Consider the following 22,018-nt stretch of genomic DNA (forward strand, 5'->3'; position numbering starts at 1 on the left):
AAATCCTCAAACGACGATATCTTTACGACTGATTCTTCTCTCCGGCGGCCGTGGAACAATGTGGTCGGCGACGCTCGCTTTCCCTTCCTTAGTGGCTTCTTCAACTTCTCTGTCATGTTACAGAAACCGTAGACTTCTGAAGATCCAAGCTTCGCTGTCTAATTACCCTCTAGCGAGCAAAATCATGGTCAGAAGTAAGTTTAGGCCTTTCACTATTAATAGCCTCCCGTTGAGATTAGCTGCGTATCGAGTCAGGATTGTAGCTGTGACACATGTGATAGTGTCCTGACGACGTTTTATATATCAGTTCATGTCCTGAAGCATAACAATCATAGTGAAATTGAAGTTGGTTTTTAGTTTCAATCTGGTGATTTCTCTATGTTAATGGTGTTTCCTCGCTTTTGAAATCTGCAGATTTGCCGTTTTCGACAAGTGAAGATTTTCTACAAAAGGAGTTTTCAGCTTTTTGGAGAGATAGCTGAAGGTACGTTAGCTTGGCTGTGTCTGAAGTTACTCTATGTTTCATGTTGTCTCCAAATCCAACTTTGGATAAGGTTAATTGATGTAACTTTACTCTTTTTTTCAAACACAGTGAAGCTTGTCAAAGATGAGTCAATGAAGAGATCAAAAGGTTTTGCCTTTATTCAATTCACGTCTCAGGATGATGCATTTCTAGCCATAGAGACCATGGACCGTAGGGTAAAAGCTTCTTTACCCCACACAGATTTAGATGGGTTTAAACAAGTTTATATTTTTATGTATCCAAATCAACCAGAATGGTTTCCATCATGTAACAGATGTACAATGGCAGGATGATATACATTGACATTGCCAAACCAGGGAAGCTTGATTTCCAACAACAGCCTAGGACTTCTGGTCCCCCTGAGAAGCTGCAAGTGCCAGAAGAACCGGCCAATAATGAAGTCGCTGATTGCTGGTATTAGTTGTCAAACCGGCCCACATTATACATATACTCCCCTCCCTTCCGTTAAGATGGATGTTTTAGAAAATAATGCTTTAAATTTTTAATAGGACAAATGATCAATATGAACACATGTTGTTTTTCTACTGATAAACAATCACTGACACAGTTCCAGTTACAGCTCTATCAGTTTCTACAACTACCACATTGTTGGAAACATTAGTCACTGCACTCGCAGGAATCTGTCCAGACTGCGCTAAAAACGAATGTTGGTAATGGTCTATCCGGTTAGGGAATACCAAAACAGACGAAAAATCAGCGACCCATCTCGTCCCGTTACCAGAAACTTTAGACCTCCCGGTCGTTGATTTCATCACCATCCCTTCCACATTGTTCTGATCAATCACAACCTGACCAACCTCATGAAACTCTCCTTCTAGCTTAACCATCGGAAAGTTGTGTTTAGGATCGCCACTAAACATGTTATTAACAATATTCACACCGTTAATCCTCCCATGCACCGATCTCAACACGATGTTCGCATCTCCCAAGAAGAGAGCGTTTGTGACATGAACGTGAACAGGGTCTTCAATGACTATACCTGTGTAATCAAGGTAACAATTGTCTATCCTCGTCAAATGAGACTTCACTAGAATGCCTATTCCACCAAACCATGTAGCCTTATTGTAGCAATGCACGCCTGTTACCATATTGGCCTGGCCATTCAACAAGATACCGATCCCTGCCGAGAAAATGACTACATCCGTTATGGCGTTATCGGTGCTCGAGATATCGATCCCTGTCCCGGAGAATTGTCTTTCTTGTTTGTCTCCGCCTACAGTTGAATGTTGTCCTAGGAAGGTGTTTGAAATGTATGTCTCGTGCCCTCCCTGGACTTTGATCCCTTGTGTTGTGAAATGGAGGAAGTAGCAATCTGTTATACGGATACGAGCTGAGTTGATTACCAAAATGCCCCCTCCTCGGAAGCTTGAGTCGAATAGAACATCTTTGAACGTTACGTCCTCAAAGAAGATCCCGGAGTTCTGGTCTTTCTGGTCGGAGAACGTATCTTCCAGCGACATTTTCATCGATGTCACGAGTTCGACCAAATGTCGATCACCAGGAAACACTTCTGATGCCCGGAATGTCCCTCCTTTTACCTGAATTACACCCAAGAAAATGAGTTAAGATTCAATCTTAATTTACAACTTTCTCTAACAAAGTCCAATTTGTTGAATTATAGGTAAATAATTACAAAATATTCAAAAATAAAATTTTCCAAAGTTATTCTAATTTTTGTATAAAGTTTCTTTGATAAAAAGTCTAATTTGTTGAAATATAAGTACATATTCAAAGTTTTTTTTTTCTTGCAAGTTTCATAAGCAAAGAGACTCTTAAAGGGACTAACCAGGAGATTTCCACCACCGGAGGAAGGGAATCTGAGAGGTTTACCGATCTTGTAACTGCCACCTTGGAGATCAATAACAACACCTCCAAGATCAGCAACACGTGGCAGCATGTTAAGCTCAGTTTGTAACTGAAAAGCATCGGTTAAAGCTTCAAGTATTGCGTCGCTACTGTCTTGTCCACCTGTCGGGTCAGCTCCGTAGCTAATTGGGTATATCACTCTGCCCACCTGCACCAAAACCAAACTCACACGCTCACAAAATACATTCACACGTGCGTGTATATACTTACTGAAATGTGGGAAATGCTTTACCATTTTGGGAAATGGAGAAGAAGGAGAAGACAATGGTGGGAGAGAGGGAGTGACTGCGAGTCTTTCTTGGATCTTCTCTTGGATTTCAAGAAGCTTTGTCATGTCTCTTCTTAAGGAAGATATCTCATTAAATTTAGTTGAAATAGTGATGAGAAAGCAAACAAAGTAATAGAGTCTCATCTTGTTCTTCTTGATTTTTTGCCTTCTTGAGAGAACGAGAGAAACGATGAAAGAGAGTTAACTATGAGGAGTGGTTATAAAGAAGATGCAGGTTGATAGTGTTTAAAGGTCATTATTTGTGTTGGAAATATTTGCTTTTGCTATTCCAATGAACCGACTCGAATTCCAATATATTTAACAGAATGATTTTTAGTGGGTATTTTTGCTTTATTCACACGAAAAATGCAAAGACTAGAAAAAGATCAAGCATGCATGTTGGTAGAAAGCTGAAGTTCATAAAGTTACATAGAACTCTCTGATGACAAAATAATTTTGTGATTTTTTAATCATAAATTATGCTTTCGTAGTTTATGTTATATCAGTCTAAATAATAATTAAATATATGTCGTTTTACGGTTTCAACGTTTAAATCAACCAATTTTTAATTTATTTGTTTGATTCTGCAATTTTACTATGCATATTTCATGTTATACGAATTTCTGAAGCATTATTGATTTTATGAGAAAATAAATCTTTCGTATTAGACTTTGCTTACACCCCCATGTTATACTTTAATCGGCATAAAGTTTGCTTTGTTCCAAATTATTTATCAATTATAAGAGAATAATAATTTTGATTTTCACCGACTTTCTTTGTTAATAAAGTTTTAGCTTTCTTTATGCAAAAAAAAAGAAGAAATTTGCAGAATGATTACTGAAAAATTAAAATGGAGAATTAATGCTGAGGATATAAATAATTTACTTTAAGGAGAACACCTAAATAAGTAGATGCAGAACCTTGAAGTCTCCTTCATAGATCTTTCTTCTTTTGTTGCCGACTTTGTAGACAACTATTTACATTAGGTTACTAGTATTATTTGATTCTAAATTTCTAATGTAAGGAAAAATAGAGCAGATAGTTGTTGGCCAGAACATAATTTCAGAAGTAATAATACTATCAAATTTATTATTCATTATATTGAATTTCATCTCAGAGAAACTAGTAAATATTTTGGCAAAGTAAAATAAACTAATAAATGTATTGAGAAAGTAAAGGAAACTAGTAAATGTCTGCCAACAACTCTTCAACTGTAATAACAATCAAACTCATTGATCCACCGTTACATACACTTTTGCAGTAACAGGTGCGTTTGTCTCAACGACCACTCGGTTACCCGAAACGTTTCTCACCTGCTCACCGCGTGAACAAGAAACCCACCACCTTCACGCGCTACGAGCGTGCACTGCACGTGGATGATTAAATTCGGAAAGAGCAAAACCGGGTTGAAATCGACGATCCAAGACGTTCCGTTTCCATCAACCGATCCTTTAGCTACCGTCGATCTGATTGCCATTCCATTCACACTGTTCCGGTCAATGACCACTTGGTCAACATTCTCAAACGCCTTACTCGTCTGATCCAATTGAACAATCTGGACTCCATTACCCGGCCCGGAAAACTTATTGCCAACAATATCAAAATAAATACATCGCCCAAGAAAAACGTTCCAGAAACTTTCAGCTGAACCGGGTTTTCCGCGACAATACCGGTATAATCCAAGTATGAATCCACAATTCGGTTCTGAGTTAAACCAGGTAGTTTCAAATAAATCCCGGTCCCGCCAAAACCGGTTGCTTTGTTATAACAATGCACACCAGAAAAAAGGTTCGCCTGTCCTGATATCATTACCCCGATAGCCGCGGAGAGAATATAACGGTGTCCGTGATGGCGTTATCGTTACCAATCAGATTCACTGCGGTGTCGGAGTATTTTCTCTCTCCTCTGTCTCCACCGGCGGTTATGTGTTAACCGAGAAACGAGTTTCTAGTCTCGTGTCCTTTTTGGACGATAATGCCGTTAGTGTCTCCGAATCGTGTGATGTAACAGTTGTCAATGCTTGTCCGGAGAGAATTGATGACGACGATTGCCCCGCCGTGATAGTTGCAATCGATGAGAAGATCTCTGAGAGTTATAAATTCGAAGATGTACTGTAACTCTGTAAGTCTGTAACTTTGACGACTCGTCGTTGAGTTCGATTATATACTTATCGACTAAAATCATTTGATGCCCTTAATGTTCTTCCGCTGATCTGACTGACGTGTTACAAGTCAATAAAAAGAAACCATTAATATCAAATATATAAAAATGTATATGCAAAGAAACAGCGATATTAGAACATGTAGAAAGAAAATATGGAATTATAGGATTTTTCAAGTTGAGATTTTTGAACAAACTATTTTCATAATTTTGAAATGATAATTATAATATAAAAACGATGATATAAAATATGGTTTACACTAAGTTTCACAATTTTAAACTTCTTTTGAATTCAAATATTTTCATTATTTCAAACATTATGATGACATGTTATGCTTTGATGGATACTTTGAATACTTTATATATAGAGTATAATGTTTGAAATTATGAAAGAAACATGCATAGAAAGAAAGAAATCATTCTGTTCTCTTGAAATAAAAAATAATGATCATTTATTTCGTTTTCGTTTGGTTCACCAAACCTACGAGCATGCATCTTTAATCAAGTTTACGTTTCCACGAAGGTTCTGTTGAGAATGTCATGTTTTAAACTTTTATTTAACAGATGGAAGCAGTGTCATATCACGTCACATAGACGGGCCATAGAGACATATTTAAATGAAGATATACCCGCACCTAACTCTACTTGTAAACTTGCCTTTGACAAATTTAATATAGTTTGACAAAAAGAGATACTTACTACGAGATTACCCGCACCGGCTGAGGGAAACCGGAGAGGACGTCTGATTAAGTAGCTTCCACCTTCAAGATCTGTTCTTGCTCCTCCAATAACATTTATACCTTCCATCAATACTCCATGATTTGGACCATCAAACGCACCTTCCATAGCTTTTGGCTCCGATTGGTAACCATCGCTTAATCGCGGAATCACAGAAATAATAGTTAAGCTGCGGAAAAAAATTAATTAAGCGGCGGAAAATTTTAAAATTTGTGGAATGGTGGAATATATATTAAATTGATTAAACTATTTTATATGATATTTATTTTTTATAACAAAAAAACAAATAGCAATAATTAAACTAATGATTATAAATCTGAAAACAAGTAAAATGTATTAAAAGTATTTTAGTTTTTATTATAAATATATAGTTTATCTTTCAATATGTTTTAACAATAGATTAACATTTTATAATATAAAAGTTATAAGAAATTTGTATTTACAACATAACTATTCATCATTAAAATATTATTAGTATGTATTTTAAATTTTAAGATAGTATTAACATATAATTGAATAATATAAAAGTGTTAATTTTGTAAACTTTTCCACCATAATCTATTAAAACTCACTTTTCCACTTAATAAACTTTCTCTTTATAATTTTGTCAGTAAAAACGCAAATTTTTTTTCAATTCCGTAACATTTTTTTGATTGGTAAAATATTTGCGGAATCGCGTTTCATATGCCATTCCGCCATTCCGCATGGTTACCAATCAAAGCCTTTCCCTATGGGATCGGCACCATATGATGCACTCGATACACTCGTGGACCGAGTACTGCCTACACCAAGCATGCATCACATATATATCATGTCATCTAATCAAACAAATAACCTAAGACAACAACTTTTGAACAAAAGCCAATCATACATAAACGCCGTACGATCGTCATGATAGATAGGGTTATATTTACCTGAAGAGGTGTAGGAGGACTGGAGGAGATACAAAAGCCGACAGATTTAGACGAACAACTGATGCCTTAACAGCTTGCATTTCCGCATTTCCGCATGATTTAATATGATTCTGTTTGAAGTCATTTGGTTTTGATAATCCTTGTCAATAATCATCCCTAAGCTTGAAGTCATTTGGTTTTGATAATCCTTGTCAATAATCTTCCCTAAGCCAACTAATTAATTTTCTCTTATTTATTTCACTAAATGAAATTAATTTCGAGGCTTATATCATTCTGACTACCTTAATTTACTTCATTTCCTATAAATTGGTTTTCTTCAGCCACACTTAAAAGCCCTAACTAAAGTCCCTCTTAAAGTTTACAGATGGTTTGACTTTTAAAGCTACCCCATCATGCCATACTACTAGGTGAAGCTGCCTCTTCTTTTCTCCTAACGAGTTTACACAGGAACATGATTAAACTAGTATTTGGGGACCAAACCCGACTTTTCAGTTTTTAGCTGAGTCCGCTTCGGTTCAGCTTAGTGCTCTGGTGTAGGAAAATTACCATATATAAGTTTCGAATGGGGCTGCTCTTCGCTTGAGCCCAATATCTTCAAGTTCTTTTGGCCCATTTGAATTGAACAATATTACGTAGATCATTTATAAAACAAAGTAACTTAGTTGTATTATATTGCCACCAATTTATATATAATCGGCCAGAGATCCTTCTTCTTCAACTTTTTTGTTTTTATTGGTTGTCAAAAAAAACTTTGTTTTTATTGGAAGTTCACAATTTTATTTTATATTTTATTTTGTATATCCAATTTTGTTTTTATATTTACCAAAATAATTTTCTAAAAATAATTAATATATATATATATATATATATATAATATAATAAACAAACAGACTCTAAATACTGTACCCAAACATTCTTCTTTTACAAAGTGATTTATTATTGGTTAGCGATTTCTTTAACATTAGGCAGTATAATATACACCCAAAATATACACTAGTGGACAACTGGATACAACAACAAATACCTATTGGCTGAATGACTGTCTCTCACATTAGTTTCATTAACTGATAAGTCAGAATAATTAGCTTTCAGAGTAATTTGAAAAATTACATTAGGGATAGAGAGTAACAAAAATACAAATTTCTCATGTTTGCTTATAGCATCTTAAGACTCAAAGCGGCTCTAAATATGGCTCTAGTTGGACGTGGTCACATTTATTTATCTACATTTCAATCGCTTCCGCATTATAAAAGTTAGTAATACTAGTCGATCAATCCTACACGCTTCAGTAAGTGATGACTAGTGAGTAAGCTAACACTCAACCCTAGGTTCTGTTAAATGATACATATTCCAAAATAGTTTTATATAATAAATTAATTAAATTTGCATTTATTGTAAGCAAAATTCCAGTATCCTGAAAATGGATTGTCGTATCAACAACAAACATTGGACAATTATATGACTTTTTAGTTTATTACTTTAATAAATATAATGTGCATGACTAGATATGCAATAATTGAAGTTGGACAATTTCTATGCTATTGTTTTGTAAAAGTTGGACAATTTACAAACGCATCGGCTCAGATTTATTCAAATTAACAAAATGGGCTATGTGGCGTAAGCTGATAATAATATAACAAAAAGAAAAATTAATTCAAGATCATAAATTTACTTTGGTTGGACTAACATTTTGAGCTCGATGAACTTAAAATCCTATGAAGATGTTATTCCTATTCGATTTATAGTCCACTTTTAAATGCTAACATCAACATATATACATAGACAAAACTAATTCTGTAAGTAAAGTTCCTCATAGTCATACCGTATAAGAAAACTATAGTGGTTCTGACATAAAATTTAAATATGATTTTACAACGAACAGTATGATTTATGTCTCATGAGTCATGAATCATGAAATTTGTTATAATATATTAAGTATAATAATCAGGGAATAGTTATAAACCCAAAATAATATGTGCCCAACCTAATTTCCTGCCTGAACTTTATCCACCATGACAAAGACTACGTACGCCATATGAGCTATTTATATGAGTATTAAACTTTTAATGAAAGTATCCACACGGTATAAACTGAGTGTCACGTGCGTCGATCACGTGAAAAGTAGGTCGGGTGCTAGAATCTTCGTCCTGTGGTGGTGGAGTGGATCCCAATTTTTTTTTCTATGGGTAATAGGAAAAATGCATCACGACTCACGAATCACTGAACATTTCAATAAACAAATTACTAGTTAAAGACATTATTATTATTTTTTTGAAAAAAGTTAAAGACATATTATAAAATATCCAAATGTATATAAAAGAAATAAATCAATAACGGAAGAGACGTAAAATACCAAAAAAATATATTTGATACGTTAACGCTACCATCATGATTTTCTGGATATCACTACTTGTGTTTAGTTTATATCATCATAATGTTAATGCACTATAAAATTGCTGAAGTGAGACAGGTTTGCTGGTAAATAGATATAGGCAAATAATAAATGTTATAGTTCTTTTATTCTTTAAATATTTCTAGACGTTACATTTATATTAAAAAAAATTTGTTAACAATTTCACTTTAGATTTTAGTTTAGGTTGATATTCAGTAAGGGGTATTTTACAGTTTTACACAACCACTTGATTTGTTTTATTTTTTAAGAAAGAAATTGTTTAATACTGTATGGTTTTAACTTTTCATTGTGGTCGATTTAATGCTTATCGCCTTTGTTGACACTGGTTTATTCAAGATTAGTGGACATAATAAACTTTATAGTAAACAAAAAACAAATATTAATGTTTTGCTCATTACAACATCCACATGATTCCTTCACTACATGTGACCTTCTCCACAAGATTCCACTGACAATTGCCACGTCACGACTTAATATGGGCCCCAACCTGACGTCCAAGTTGGACTACGGGCCCCACCAGCCGCCTCCTCTCCACCATTGAAACCATCCTCATATATAATAACGACGATAGCATTGAGAGTCAGTGGTCTGGTTCCGTTCCGTGGCTGTCTTCTTTGTTTTTCATCGTTTTCTTCTCGTCGTTAAAGCTCTTCTCAAAGCGGCAGCCATGGCGGTTCTTCATCCTTCCTCCTCTAGATCTTATCATATCCTCTCTAATGCCTACCACACTAGCTTCCATCACCATCATCATCATAACCATCACCATCATCATCACCCTTCGCTCGTGATATTCTGGTGCCTCGTGATTTCTCTGTTATCTCCTCTCGCTGTCTCCTCTTCATCCTCCTCCTCCTCCTCTTCTTCCTCTGCCTCGTCCTCGTCGTCGTCTGCTTCCCAAATCTCCCTCGGTAAATCTCTCTCTCTTTTGTCGCCTTTTGTGATTCTTGGTTTATGTCCATTCTTGATGCTGCTTAATTTGTTCATGTCCATGAGTCATCGCCATCTCTTTGTTATGTTTCTGATTTTATCTGATTGTCGGAAAAGGAATCGGTGAAACGGAAGGGACGAAGCAAGATCTGCATCTGTCGATCCTTAGGGACGAATCTGTGGCAAGGTTACACGAGCTTGGACAGGTAAATAAGAATGTTCATGGCGATTCTATTGCTTATAGTTTTCATTTATTATATGTTTTCAAGATTGTTACTGGTTAATATGTATATTCTAATGTCAAATCTATAACGTTTACACCTTCTTATGACATATGTCTTCGAATGTTTGTATTCACCTTTGACCAACATGATTGATAAAGTAGATTGAGTGTTTCCTTGTCTCTCAGGGTTGTTCTTATTTTAATCAAATACTGTACTTAAAAAATATTTTCTGGCTAATGAAACATTTATTAAGTTTCTTATACGAAGGGATCCAGCTAGTGTTATCTTGAAAGTGAATGCTTCTCTGTTTTAGATGGCGTCTAAATGCCTAAGAAGATTTCTTAAAACTCAGGAGATCATACTTAGTTTTATTGACCATCTGATAAATCTCTTCGAAGATCACACTGTTACATATATTAGTATTTTCTTGATATAATTTTTTTTAAAAATGTGTAGGTGAGTGATGCAGCTACTCATTTAGAGAGGACTTTCATGAGTCCAGCATCCATAAGGGGAATAAAACTTCTTCGTGAATGGATGGAAGATGCCGGTTTATCAACGTTAGCTTTAGCTCCACTCTCTTTGGTTTATAGTCCTTACCTACAAAACTTTGCTTTGGTAAATTAAAAAATAAAACAACTGGATTTTTTCAGATGGGTTGATAACATGGGGAATGTACATGGTCGAGTGGAACCAAAGAATGGAAGCACCCCGGCTCTTCTTATTGGTTCTCATATGGTAAATTCACAATCTTCATTTTCTTGTTACCTAATGTGTGATAAGATGATAGTGCTGACAATTTGTTTCTGCTTGTTTAAAAGGACACTGTTATTGATGCTGGTAAATACGATGGCTCATTAGGCATAATCTCTGCTATCTCTGCATTGAAGGTTCTGAAAGTAAATGGGAAGTTAGGAGAACTAAAGCGACCTGTTGAGGTTAGTCCAGTTAAAACCCGCCTAGTAAGATCTTATAGTCACGAGAATAAACAAGAAACTTATGTTGTTTACACATTGATCAGGTGATTGCGTTTAGTGATGAGGAAGGTGTGAGATTCCAGTGTACTTTCCTAGGCAGTGCTGCTCTGGCTGGTATCATGCCAGTTTCTCGGTTGGAGATTACTGATAAAAGGTTTTTACTCAAGGACCTTAAGCTTCTTCTCTCTTTGTAGATATACAATACTCACTTTTTTTCCATATTCATTCGCTCAGTGGTATTACTGTGCAAGATGCTTTAAAAGAGAACTCCATAGACATAACAGAGGAAAATCTTACGCAGCTCAAATATGATCCTGCTTCTGTTTGGGGCTATGTAGAGGTAATAGAGCCTTTTCAGTTAAACATACAAACTAGTATGTTGATTACTGATTGGTGTATTCTCATGCAGGTTCACATTGAGCAAGGGCCCGTGCTTGAATATGTTGGTTATCCACTAGGAGTAGTAAAAGGTATTGCAGGACAGACTAGACTCAAGGTAACGTATTCATAACTAAAATTTATGTTTTAAAATCTTTGGGAAGGCTAACCAAGATGGACAGAACTCTACAGGTTACTGTAAAAGGCTCTCAAGGACATGCTGGAACAGTTCCAATGTCACTGCGTCAAGACCCTATGACTGGTGCTGCGGAACTCATTGTACTAATGGAGAGTGTTTGCAAAAACCCTAAAGAGTACTTAACTTGTGATGGCCAATGCAACGAGGAGACAATAGAATCTCTTGCTAATTCACTTGTCTGTACTGTTGGAGAAATCTCTACTTGGCCAAGTGCTAGCAATGTCATCCCAGGACAGGCAAGAGAAAGAAACTAATCTCATTTTTTTTTTTTTTTTTTCTCTTGTGAATGTACTCTAAATGGTTTCATGGAAATTGATCCAGGTAACTTTCACTGTGGATTTACGTACAATAGATGACGTAGGACGCAATGCTATTCTCCATGACTTATCAACTAGGATGTATCAAATATGTGACAAAAGATCGCTTTTGTGCTCCATTGAACGAAAGGTAAGTGAGTGGTGTAATTTGCATACACTTTGATGTCTTATTCTTATCAACTGATTTTGTTCCCGGCTTTATCATCATTGCAGCACGATGCAGATGCAGTAATATCAGATCCGCACTTGAGTTTACAGCTGAAATCAGCAGCTCAGAGTGCCCTTAAGAAGATCACAGGAGAGGTCCAAGACGAGGTCCCTGTGCTAATGAGTGGAGCAGGACATGATGCTATGGCTATGTCTTACTTAACTAAGGTAATTGAGTTAAAACTCAAACAACACCTTAGTGTGGAATGTGTATTTCAACATTAGTAGTAGATTTCAAGATGCTAGAGATCATTTCAATCACAAGTTTTACAAGAGATCCACAAAGTTTTAGGTTTTAACACTAGGATATGTTTTGGTTTTCCTACAGGTGGGAATGTTATTCGTCCGGTGTCGTGGAGGAATAAGTCATTCTCCGGCAGAACATGTACTGGATGATGATGTTGGTGCAGCCGGTTTAGCCATCTTGGAGTTTCTAGAGTCTCAATTGTAATTGATTTTCATAAGAATGAAAAAAAAAATATGAGAAACAAAGTGGAGTCTTGTATCATAGAGATTCCATGAATGTATAGTGTCATTTGTTGTCTTATTTGTCTTTGTTTGGTACAATGCATTTGTATAGAATTAAATCCGATTTACTTTAAATGTGTGAACATTGTTACCTATGGAAAATAAGAACAAAGATCTCGAATCAAGTTAGCATACTATAGAAATGGTGATTCAATAGCAAAAGACTAGTGTATCTTTTCATATAAACTTGAGCTAATGTGTATATTAACAGCAACAAGAGGAAGAGATGGATGCACATAACACAACCAGATGGGTCTTCAAGCAAATCAGACGAGGAGGAGAATACAAGCCGTCCAACCAAAAACATAAATTAGATATTCAACTTATCAATATGGAAGCATCACAATCATTTAATAAGGAAAAAAGTATTGCCGATAAAAGGTTGAAAAAATGCTTTCATTGAGAGTTGAACTCAAGACCTCCCGCTTACTAAACGGGTGCTCTAACCAACTGAGCTATGAAAGCTTGTTTGTTGTACAAACATAATAATCAAAACTTGAAACAAAAGATAAATAGTGTTATATTATATATATTGATGGAAATTCCCTAGACGGGTCCATCCCTCAAGAGATTTGTAACTCGGGAGCACCCTCGATAAGAACCAGATTTTAGGTTTGCTTAAGTTCCTAGCGCGATAGGGATATGAAGAGTTTGGGCTTATCTCAACCTATCTTTCAATAAACTCAAAGGCAAAATCAAGAAACAGTTCTCAAGATGGCCAGCTGATTCCTCTATAGGCAACACAGGCCTTTGTGGAAGCCCTCTTAGTCACTGCAACAGAGCTGGAGGAAACATCAAGCAACAAGGTCTTAGTGCCAGATCAGTTGTTACAATATCAGCAATCTCAGCTTTGGAAGCGATGGTGTTGATGATACTTGTAATCGCTCTCTTCTTCAAACAAAGGCATGATTTCTTCAAGAAAGTGATGGATGGAAGCAGTGAGTACTCCTCGTCAAAGTTTTGCTGGTTCTTACGGCTACCTTGCCTCCAGGTACTTATTTTCTTCTCAAGCTTCCTTTTTTACAAACCTGAGTTTTCTGAATTTTCCAAATGGAGTAAAAGAAGATGAAGTCTTGAATAGTATTTAAGCATTGAAACGTTTCTCATTCGAAATTATTAGCCAGTTTTACAAACTGTGAGATAAGAACGCAAATCTTTAGGTTCATTAACCAAAAACACAAAACTGAAAGTGCTCCAGTGCCAAAGCAAAAGGGAACCAGGTGTAAGAAAAGCTTTTACAGGGAAGATCAAAGAAATCAAGCACTTGAAAATGACTTCAGAGGAAATATATTTCATCTCTGAAGATGTCAAAGATGACTCCATAACTAATCCCGATCTTCATCTGCATTTTAACAGGAAAAAAAAAAAAACAAGGAAAAGGTCAAATATCTAAGTATGCAAACACATTCAATCCAACAAAACAAGAATTGTAAAACACAAAATTTTGCAACACCCTCACAATAAGTAGTGATTTTGACATGAAACTAAAACAAGAAAGACCTTGAACTTAACATAAAAACAAAAACTAAGTACATCATCCATCTACATAAGAAGAAGAAAAAGAATAGACTCCCTTCAAATTCAAATCTAGTTTCTAGCATCCCGTAATGAAAATAGTATTACTTCGAGTTACAGCCTATCTAAACTCTTACTGAGACCTTTCTTAGTAAAAAAAAACATTACGTTTCACACATTATCTGGCGTTCATAACAGTGCATGACTAATCTGATTTGCAACGAGCTAAGCCTAAACTTGCAAAAGATTCAACCTTTGAGCTAAACAAAGAACAATCAAAGCATAAAAAAAAAAAAAAAACGAAAAGACAAAAAAACATTACCAAAGTAACGGCGCTCGTTGGCAGCTCTAGCCTTATCGAGCATCACCTCGAGATCTTCCTTGAGCTTCACATCCCATTTCACGAGCTGGTTCGCGAACACAGCACCGAGTCCCATGCCCACCACATGCTCCCACGGATCTTAACCATATTCCAACCAGAATCATAACCGACGGGAAAATCAAACCAGAATCGCATTTGATCAATTAGGGTTGTTGTTTCGTGGACTTACGGCGCATGTAAGGGAGCTTGCGGAGAGCGTTGGAATACATCTGGGTGCCGAGTCCCAGCAGAGCTCCCACCATCGTCGCACTCAGAGCCATCGTTTTGATCTTCTTCTGAAACTCCTGTTGTTTGGTCGATTACTCTTGACCCTTAGCTGCACTACGTTGGCCCCACATCGCTTGGTATGACGTGTAAGACATTGATTGGTTTGTCTTTTCTTATTTATTTATTTTTGATTGTGCGTATAAGTCGTATTCTAATGAGCTTTAGTCCGCATAACAAAATAATCATTTGTCCCTTATCTGTGCAGATTGGGGCCCAAGGAAGTGTGTAGAAAACTTAATTAAGTAATTTTTGTTTTTATGCTCAAAATCTATTTTCGTTAATCCAAATCATTCACTACATGGTCTTATCTTATCGAGGAGTGCTACTTAACACTATCGAATACACTTATAGAAATGATTCAAGAAACAAAAAAAGTGCATTTATCATCTAATTAGTCATTCCATATTTTTTCTTGTTGGGTTGAAACACGATCGTAAAATTATCTAATCTACTATATAACTAGTCAAGTGTTGTTGACTTCATCTTCTATAAAATGAGAAACTATTACTGGCTACAAACGTGAGACCATGCCCCCCAAGTTCACGACAATATCAAAAAGATAGATCTGCTTGCACGAACTACCTAGTTTTCATATTATCAAAGTATTTGGAGGGTAGTTAATTACTTGCATCAGTGAAGACCATAAGCCACCTAGATCATAAGCTCAGCTTTCGCTTCTGTTTAAACTGAATATCTGTAAACAACATCAAGTGATGGGTCATTACAGGAGTGCGAACTAAAGAAAGTGATGAGGATTTTTAAGGAGCTAGAGAATTTTATTGGAGGGAGATAATAGTAAAACAAGATTAACAGAATTATATAATGTGGATAGTTCAAGACTCAAGAAGTGTTGATGTTCTACAAGAAAGATAAAACAGAAAACATAGTATACAAAGAAAAAGGAGACAAATCTGAATAGTTAAACAAATATACGCAACTGTTAACTTTTCTTTCAATTCATGATCTTGTAATCTGTGTGATATCCTAACATGTCATGTTTTTTTTTTTTTTTTTTGAAAAAAGGCTTTAATTAACTAGGTTTCAGCACTAAATATAGCATTTTACTTAAATTCATTAAAAGAAAGAAGCCCACAATATAACAACATACACAAAATGTTTTGTGTTTTATTAAAAGCCATCTGAACGATCAAATGGTAGACGGTGAAAACAAAGCAGAAAGCACATGATGTTATTAAAGAAAAAAGTCAGGTAAATGATTTTGCCAAAGTCTTCAAAGACGGATCTGATCCACGAACATAGAAGTCATGTACTCCTTAATTTTTCCTTGGGGATCGGTGTAACCTTCATATCCATTGTAGCAGACGTGGATCATGCGTGCAAGATCAATGACTGCCTTAAGAACACAGTGTCGCACACCAGTTATTGTCAAGAACTCTTCATTTATTATCTTATCAGCCTCTCCAACCATTTTATTAAGCTCCCTAAAAGCTTCATTTTCGGAAACTCCATATTGCTTCATATAACAGCTGACAGCATTGGTGACGTATCCTCTACTAATGTCATCCTAATTAAAATAGTGTATGTGTAAGTCGGGATGATAGATAGAACAAGAAAGTATACATACCCGATATGTGAAGAAATGGTTTACGCATATGTACCTGGAAACCAGTTATATCATCCATAAGACGACCTTTGACACATAAAGATTGGACGATTTTTGGTCTGGACTTTAGCCATTCAAAAGCTTCTTTTGCAACCATCTTTCCCATAGACATGTATCGACTTGCCAAAGTCGCATACACTGCGACTTCCACCTCACCAACCTCCATGTACTCCTCAAAACTAGGCACGTGATAAACTAGGCCCCACTTTGCGAGATCAAAGTTGGCTTTCACATATGTCTTCAACTGCATGCTCAATAATATAGATCTGCGTTACGTTACAACACTAAATGTAGTTTTCTAAAGTTATTTTGAACTAATGATATACCCATGACCTTTCTTTTCCTTGAAATATAATCCTGCGAGTTCAGTTGAAAGTTATTCCAAAGCCATATGACAGTATATTGATATACTACTAATAATAAAAAGATGAGCATGCAAGTTGGCAACCAAAGGCAATAACAAATTTTCTGGAAAAACAAATGTACGAGGAATATTTGGTGTGTGTGGTGTTTGTGGCTTAACTTACTGCTAGTTACAAATATGAATTTGTTTGTTTGTATTATTAATATATCATAATAAAAGATTTTCTCTCTAGCTCTCTTACTCTAGGTCTTTTCATTTTCTAGTAATTCATTTATGATTTATTTTGTTTTGCACAAAAAGGAAGAGAAAAACTAGGAAAACAACGATTAATAGCTTGTGAAGATATTATGATCTCCGAAAGTATATTTGAGTATTCGAGAAAAAAAATGAGAGACAAAATGAATAAATGAAACATGTGAATCTGTATTTCCTTAAGCTATTATGAAAAACGTGATTTTTTCCCCCATAACAAGTTAAAAATATTCCTATCTTATCAATTTTTACATGGATGTAATTTATTAAATGAAAGATATATTTTATTTTAAATTTTAGAGTTAGACTTAAATTTTTTAAAACTATATATCCACATATATCTCCTACAAAATAATGGTTTATGTAACATTTAAATTAAGGATAAAACTGGAATCATGAAAATTGTTGATAATATATCTTTTTAAGAATAATATGTCACATCACAGTATTTTTCAAAATTGTTTTTCATTGACAAATTAGCACAATTATTAAGGAAAAAATAATTAGTCAGATTAGTTTAGTTTCTTAAGCGTATTACCCTTGATTGTTATATGCATGCTTATGTCTTAAACATACCAATAAAGAAGATAGTTTGATTGCCTTACCACTTCCTTTGAGGCGCTCACGTTGTATGATCTTCCTTGTGGCCCAAGTTCTCTTTCAAACTCTTCGAAAGTATCTATCATAAAGTTCAACACGAATTTCAAATAATCAGGCTGTTTATCCATGGTATGCTCGTGAGCCCACCTGTACAACATCTTCAGCATCATCATCACCATCATTATCACTATAATAATCATTGTTTACTTAATTTTTTGATACCTTTCCAAGCTATTAGCGAGGCCTTCAGCTTCAGGAAGAGATGCATATCTGTCAAATGTGTCATCTAGAATCACTAAAATGGTGAAGTACTTAACCATTATAATCCTTGCACGTGATAGTTGTGGCTCAAAGCACATCGCTTGTGCAAAGAAATGATTTTCGACGATTCTGTGTCTGAAGTAAGGTGGTAGCTTGGATTCAAACTCTAGATCATTGTACCATCTTGCATCCAAAGTTATAGGTATTTGATTAGAATAGTTTCTGTAAAGAATTGTAATTCAAGTCCATATAAATACCATTAATGTGAAGATATGTTACATACTCTGTAAGGATTTTGAGTTCGTTAAGGTATTGGAGCTGTACTAACTTGAAACTGATTTTAGCGAACTTGAGTAGCATCTCGTCATGATTTTTTTCTTGTTCAAAGAATGAGATATATTCCACTGGGAATAACATCTCCATATTCCAGTGGTGAGGTAGAGTAAGAGCATTTCGAATACGTACTGAGAGATGAGGCGGGCACGTTCCATCAGCAGCCAGTGACTCCAAGTGTCTCGATGTAAATATCAATGCTTCGTCCATTATATAATCCTTCGTCTTCCGCAAATAAGCAGCCTCATACAAGCTCAACATACCCTTGGCATCTCCGAGAAGAGATTCTTTGAAATTTCCGCTGTCCTTTGTGAATCTCCTGAATACATCTATTAATCAAAATGGATCAATTTGTTACACTTTAAATAGTTATAGACAGCAAACACTTCTATGAGTAGAATCAAAAGCCTAACTAGGTAAGAGTCTCATTTACCGGAAGATATGTGGTGACCGTATCTTCTGAAAACCCAGAAGATGATGGAAACTGTGTACAAGTCATTTTCACCTTCCATCATCTCCTCTTTCTTTTCGAAACTTTCTTTTAGAGTTTCATCTATCTCGTCCTCAAAGTGATGTGCAAGGCCAAGGCTAACCAACAAATATATCATGAGGATTCTCTTCTTCGCCGAGTCAATCCCTTGGGAAGACACGAGCGCGTTCTTCACTTTTGGCTTTATTACATCGATTTCTTTCCTAAGAGCATCCATTTCCTACAGTAAAACATATACACATGCTTAGGGCGTGTTTTAGGGCTAAAAGATTTTCTTTTAAAAAAATTTAGTTGTAGTCTAGTGATCCTACCTCTACGTTCCCTCTATGAGTGTCATTAGTTCAAACTCTCCGTCCTAAACATCATTTTTATTTTCTTATTATATTATTACTTTCTTGAATATTATTTTGGCTTAGAGCCGGCTCTGTCTCTAATCTATATATACCTGATTAGGTATATCTACATTTCTATGTACACCACCAGATATATATATCGACTTACCGAGACATCGACAGAAACAGAGTGGAACTGATCAGTCCATGGAGAAGGTAGCAGTTCCGTAAACGTGCGATTGCTTTCTTGATCATCACTAGTCATGGTAGTAGTTGCCTTCAGACGAACAAACTTTGGAGGCTTAGTGGGAACGGACATCAGTGGAAAGCAAGAGAGTTGGTTTACTGGAAACAAGTTTTTAGGAGAAGGAAAAAAGACATGGGATCCATGTTTTGGCCCAAAAACTGCTATGGATTCCATGTTCACTACCAATAATGTGGAAGTGGGAACACATTCATTATCAAATTTATAGGCACTGCACAGGGTATTTGTTCAGCCGACCACAAATTCGTACGTGATTCTCACATAAAATAGTACTATATTAAATAAAGATAATAAAAAGAGAAATTCCATAGGATAGTATTTTTAAAATTTTTTTCAAGCCATTAATAAAGAAAATTACCAAAATAAGTTATATTAAATAAGGTACATTTTTATCATAGGGTTAACTAATATAGACTTAGAGTTTAGAGTTAAAGGGTGGAGTTTTGGGGATATGGTTTTAAATTTAAAAAAAATTAAAAATTAAAATTAAAAATTTAAAAAAAAAATTTTTTGTCGTCAACTATTACAGACTCATACGGATTCTGTAAACCAAACCGGGTGATCTGCATCCATGTGAACGACAAAAGACGGTTGCTTCCTAGCACTGCGTGCTAGTCTATCCGCCATTGTATTTTGCGTCCTTGGTACATAGATGATCTCTGATCTGGTGAAGCTCTCTTTTAGGGTCTTGACATCCTCCAAGTAATTTGCAAAAGCTGGCCATTCATCTGGTTCCGAAACTATCTTCACCAATTGAGAACAATCCGTTGCAAACGTAACCTGAAACTGACGTAAATTCCTCATACATTCCATTGCCCAAAGAAGCGCTTCCATCTCCGCATGAAGGGGAGATATACTAGCCCTCACATTCCTTGCCCCCAACAATCCCTCAAATCCTTCTAAGGTGCTGAGCCAACCTTGTCCTGAAAAAATATCCCCCTCTTTCCATGAACCATCTGTGAAACACCATCTTCCTGGAATTGACGGCAATGTCGTATCCACTTGTTGTGGTATTATCCTCTGTTCATTCAATATTTGTGCTTCAGTCCACAGTGTTGATTCTGTTTCCGCTAATTTAAGTGTATCCATGGGATCCATATCCAAATTACTGAAGACTTTATTATTCATAGCTTTCCAGATGTACCATAGTATCCATGCAAACTGATGATCTTCCAGCTGCGGAAAAACTCTCCAAAATAGATGATCCATGTTTGTGAAGAGAGAACTTGTTGGGAAAATATTTGGATTTGATGGTATCTTCGAGAGAGCCCAGACCTGGAGTGCCGGAGGACATTCAAAAAACACATGGTTTATTGATTCCTCATGGGCTCCACATCTTGCACAACAAAGATCCCCTTGAATCCCCCTTGCCTGTAAATTCTTCCTTACTGATATACATCCTGTCACCAATTGCCATAGAAAATGTTTTAACTTTGGTGGACACCTTATCTTCCAACAGAACGCCTTCAGAACATTCACTGTGGGGCCAATCAGCAATGGTGGTCTCTTCCTATCTGGATAAATCCGTTCTACCTGATAACCCGATTTGACCGTGTATTTCCCATTTTTTGTGAAGTGCCACCCATCTCTGTCTACCCTCTGAATCCTGCTCAGTGGTAAACTTTCTATAAGTTTCGCATCCTGTGGATCCACCAATAACCGAATTGCCTGTGAGTTCCAAGTACATGAGGTAGAGTCAATGAGAGACTCCACTGTAAGATCCGGGTATAAATTGTGTTGATTTTTATTTGCTGGTCTCGGGCGAGTGGTTGGGAGCCATGGATCATTCCATACAGATATGGAAGAACCTGATCCCACCCTTTTGATTAGTCCTTTGCTTACCAGAGATCTAGCAGAGACGATACTCCGCCAGCCATATGACGGAGAATATGAACGAATCGGTTCCAGAGGTGAAGCATTCCTGTAATACCGACCTTTGAAAACTCGAGAGAATAATGTGTTTGGCTTCTCTATTAGACGCCATAACTGTTTACCAAGCATCGCTGTGTTGAAATCAGTGATGTCCTTAAACCCTAGACCACCTTCATCCTTATCTAAACATACTTTGTCCCATGATTTCCAATGCATGCCTCTTGTGGTTCCCCTTGAACTCCACCAAAATTGTGATACCGCACTCGTTAGTTTTTTTCACAGTTGCCTTAGGTAAACGATAGCACGACATCGTATGATTTGGTAATGCCGTAATCATTGATTTAATGATCACTTCCTTTCCTCCTTTTATGAAGAACTTGAAAGTCCATCCATTGACTCTATTATTTAATCGATCCTGAACAAAGCTAAACACTTGGATCTTTGAACCCCCCATATTTTCTGGCAAACCAAGATAAGATCCCATTCCTCCAAGATTCTGAATACCCAAAATATCCCTTAAATCCTGTCGTACTGATTCTTCAATCTTATGTCCAAATTGAATTGAAGACTTTTCAAAATTTATTAACTGCCCCGAAACTGCCTCATATTCCTTTAAAATCCTAAGAATAATTTGACACTCTTCTTTTTGGGCTTTACAAAAAAAGAGGCTATCGTCCGCAAAAAGCAAATGAGATATCAATGGACAAGCTCTTGCCACCTTCATTCTCGTCAGTTGTTTCCCCATCTCTGCCCTTTTTATATTTGCAATTAAGGCCTCAGTGCAAAGAATGAATAAATAAG

General features: G+C 36.1%; 4 protein-coding genes, 1 non-coding gene and 2 pseudogenes across 5 annotated transcripts; 2 read left to right on the plus strand and 5 right to left on the minus strand.

The window, feature by feature from the left end:
- The first annotated feature begins 2 nt into the window (after window positions 1–2).
- Window positions 3–1,100, plus strand: LOC125596569 (annotated as a pseudogene).
- Window positions 997–3,242, minus strand: LOC125596568 (polygalacturonase QRT3-like). The gene is made up of 3 exons (XM_048771646.1): window positions 2,643–3,242; window positions 2,331–2,558; window positions 997–2,082 (listed from the first exon to the last, which is right to left on the minus strand). Exons 1-3 carry the CDS (start codon window positions 2,820–2,822, stop codon window positions 1,066–1,068), a joined length of 1,425 nt encoding a protein of 474 aa, XP_048627603.1. The 5' UTR covers window positions 2,823–3,242; the 3' UTR covers window positions 997–1,065.
- A 617-nt stretch (window positions 3,243–3,859) lies between these two features.
- On the minus strand, window positions 3,860–6,570 carry LOC125575269 (annotated as a pseudogene).
- A 2,898-nt stretch (window positions 6,571–9,468) lies between these two features.
- Window positions 9,469–12,785, plus strand: LOC106421186 (allantoate deiminase-like). The gene is made up of 12 exons (XM_013862033.2): window positions 9,469–9,811; window positions 9,948–10,036; window positions 10,511–10,614; window positions 10,708–10,792; window positions 10,876–10,992; window positions 11,076–11,185; window positions 11,266–11,371; window positions 11,441–11,527; window positions 11,602–11,844; window positions 11,930–12,055; window positions 12,139–12,300; window positions 12,461–12,785. Exons 1-12 carry the CDS (start codon window positions 9,571–9,573, stop codon window positions 12,581–12,583), a joined length of 1,593 nt encoding a protein of 530 aa, XP_013717487.2. The 5' UTR covers window positions 9,469–9,570; the 3' UTR covers window positions 12,584–12,785.
- Window positions 12,786–13,051: 266 nt separating this feature from the next.
- Window positions 13,052–13,125, minus strand: TRNAT-AGU. The gene has a single exon. It is a non-coding gene; the product is annotated as a tRNA-Thr (tRNA).
- A 613-nt stretch (window positions 13,126–13,738) lies between these two features.
- BNAC07G36260D lies at window positions 13,739–14,981 on the minus strand. Its single transcript, XM_013861939.3, has 3 exons — window positions 14,727–14,981; window positions 14,498–14,635; window positions 13,739–14,002 (listed from the first exon to the last, which is right to left on the minus strand). Exons 1-3 carry the CDS (start codon window positions 14,815–14,817, stop codon window positions 13,986–13,988), a joined length of 246 nt encoding a protein of 81 aa, XP_013717393.1. The 5' UTR covers window positions 14,818–14,981; the 3' UTR covers window positions 13,739–13,985.
- Window positions 14,982–15,870: 889 nt separating this feature from the next.
- On the minus strand, window positions 15,871–19,504 carry LOC125596551 (putative terpenoid synthase 7). The gene is made up of 7 exons (XM_048771626.1): window positions 19,250–19,504; window positions 18,692–18,968; window positions 18,209–18,587; window positions 17,887–18,108; window positions 17,670–17,811; window positions 16,444–16,692; window positions 15,871–16,349 (listed from the first exon to the last, which is right to left on the minus strand). Exons 1-7 carry the CDS (start codon window positions 19,499–19,501, stop codon window positions 16,056–16,058), a joined length of 1,815 nt encoding a protein of 604 aa, XP_048627583.1. The 5' UTR covers window positions 19,502–19,504; the 3' UTR covers window positions 15,871–16,055.
- Between the last annotated feature and the right edge of the window lie 2,514 nt (window positions 19,505–22,018).

The sequence above is a fragment of the Brassica napus genome, unplaced genomic scaffold, assembly GCF_020379485.1.
Source record: "Brassica napus cultivar Da-Ae unplaced genomic scaffold, Da-Ae ScsIHWf_1230;HRSCAF=1757, whole genome shotgun sequence".
NCBI lineage: Eukaryota > Viridiplantae > Streptophyta > Magnoliopsida > Brassicales > Brassicaceae > Brassica > Brassica napus.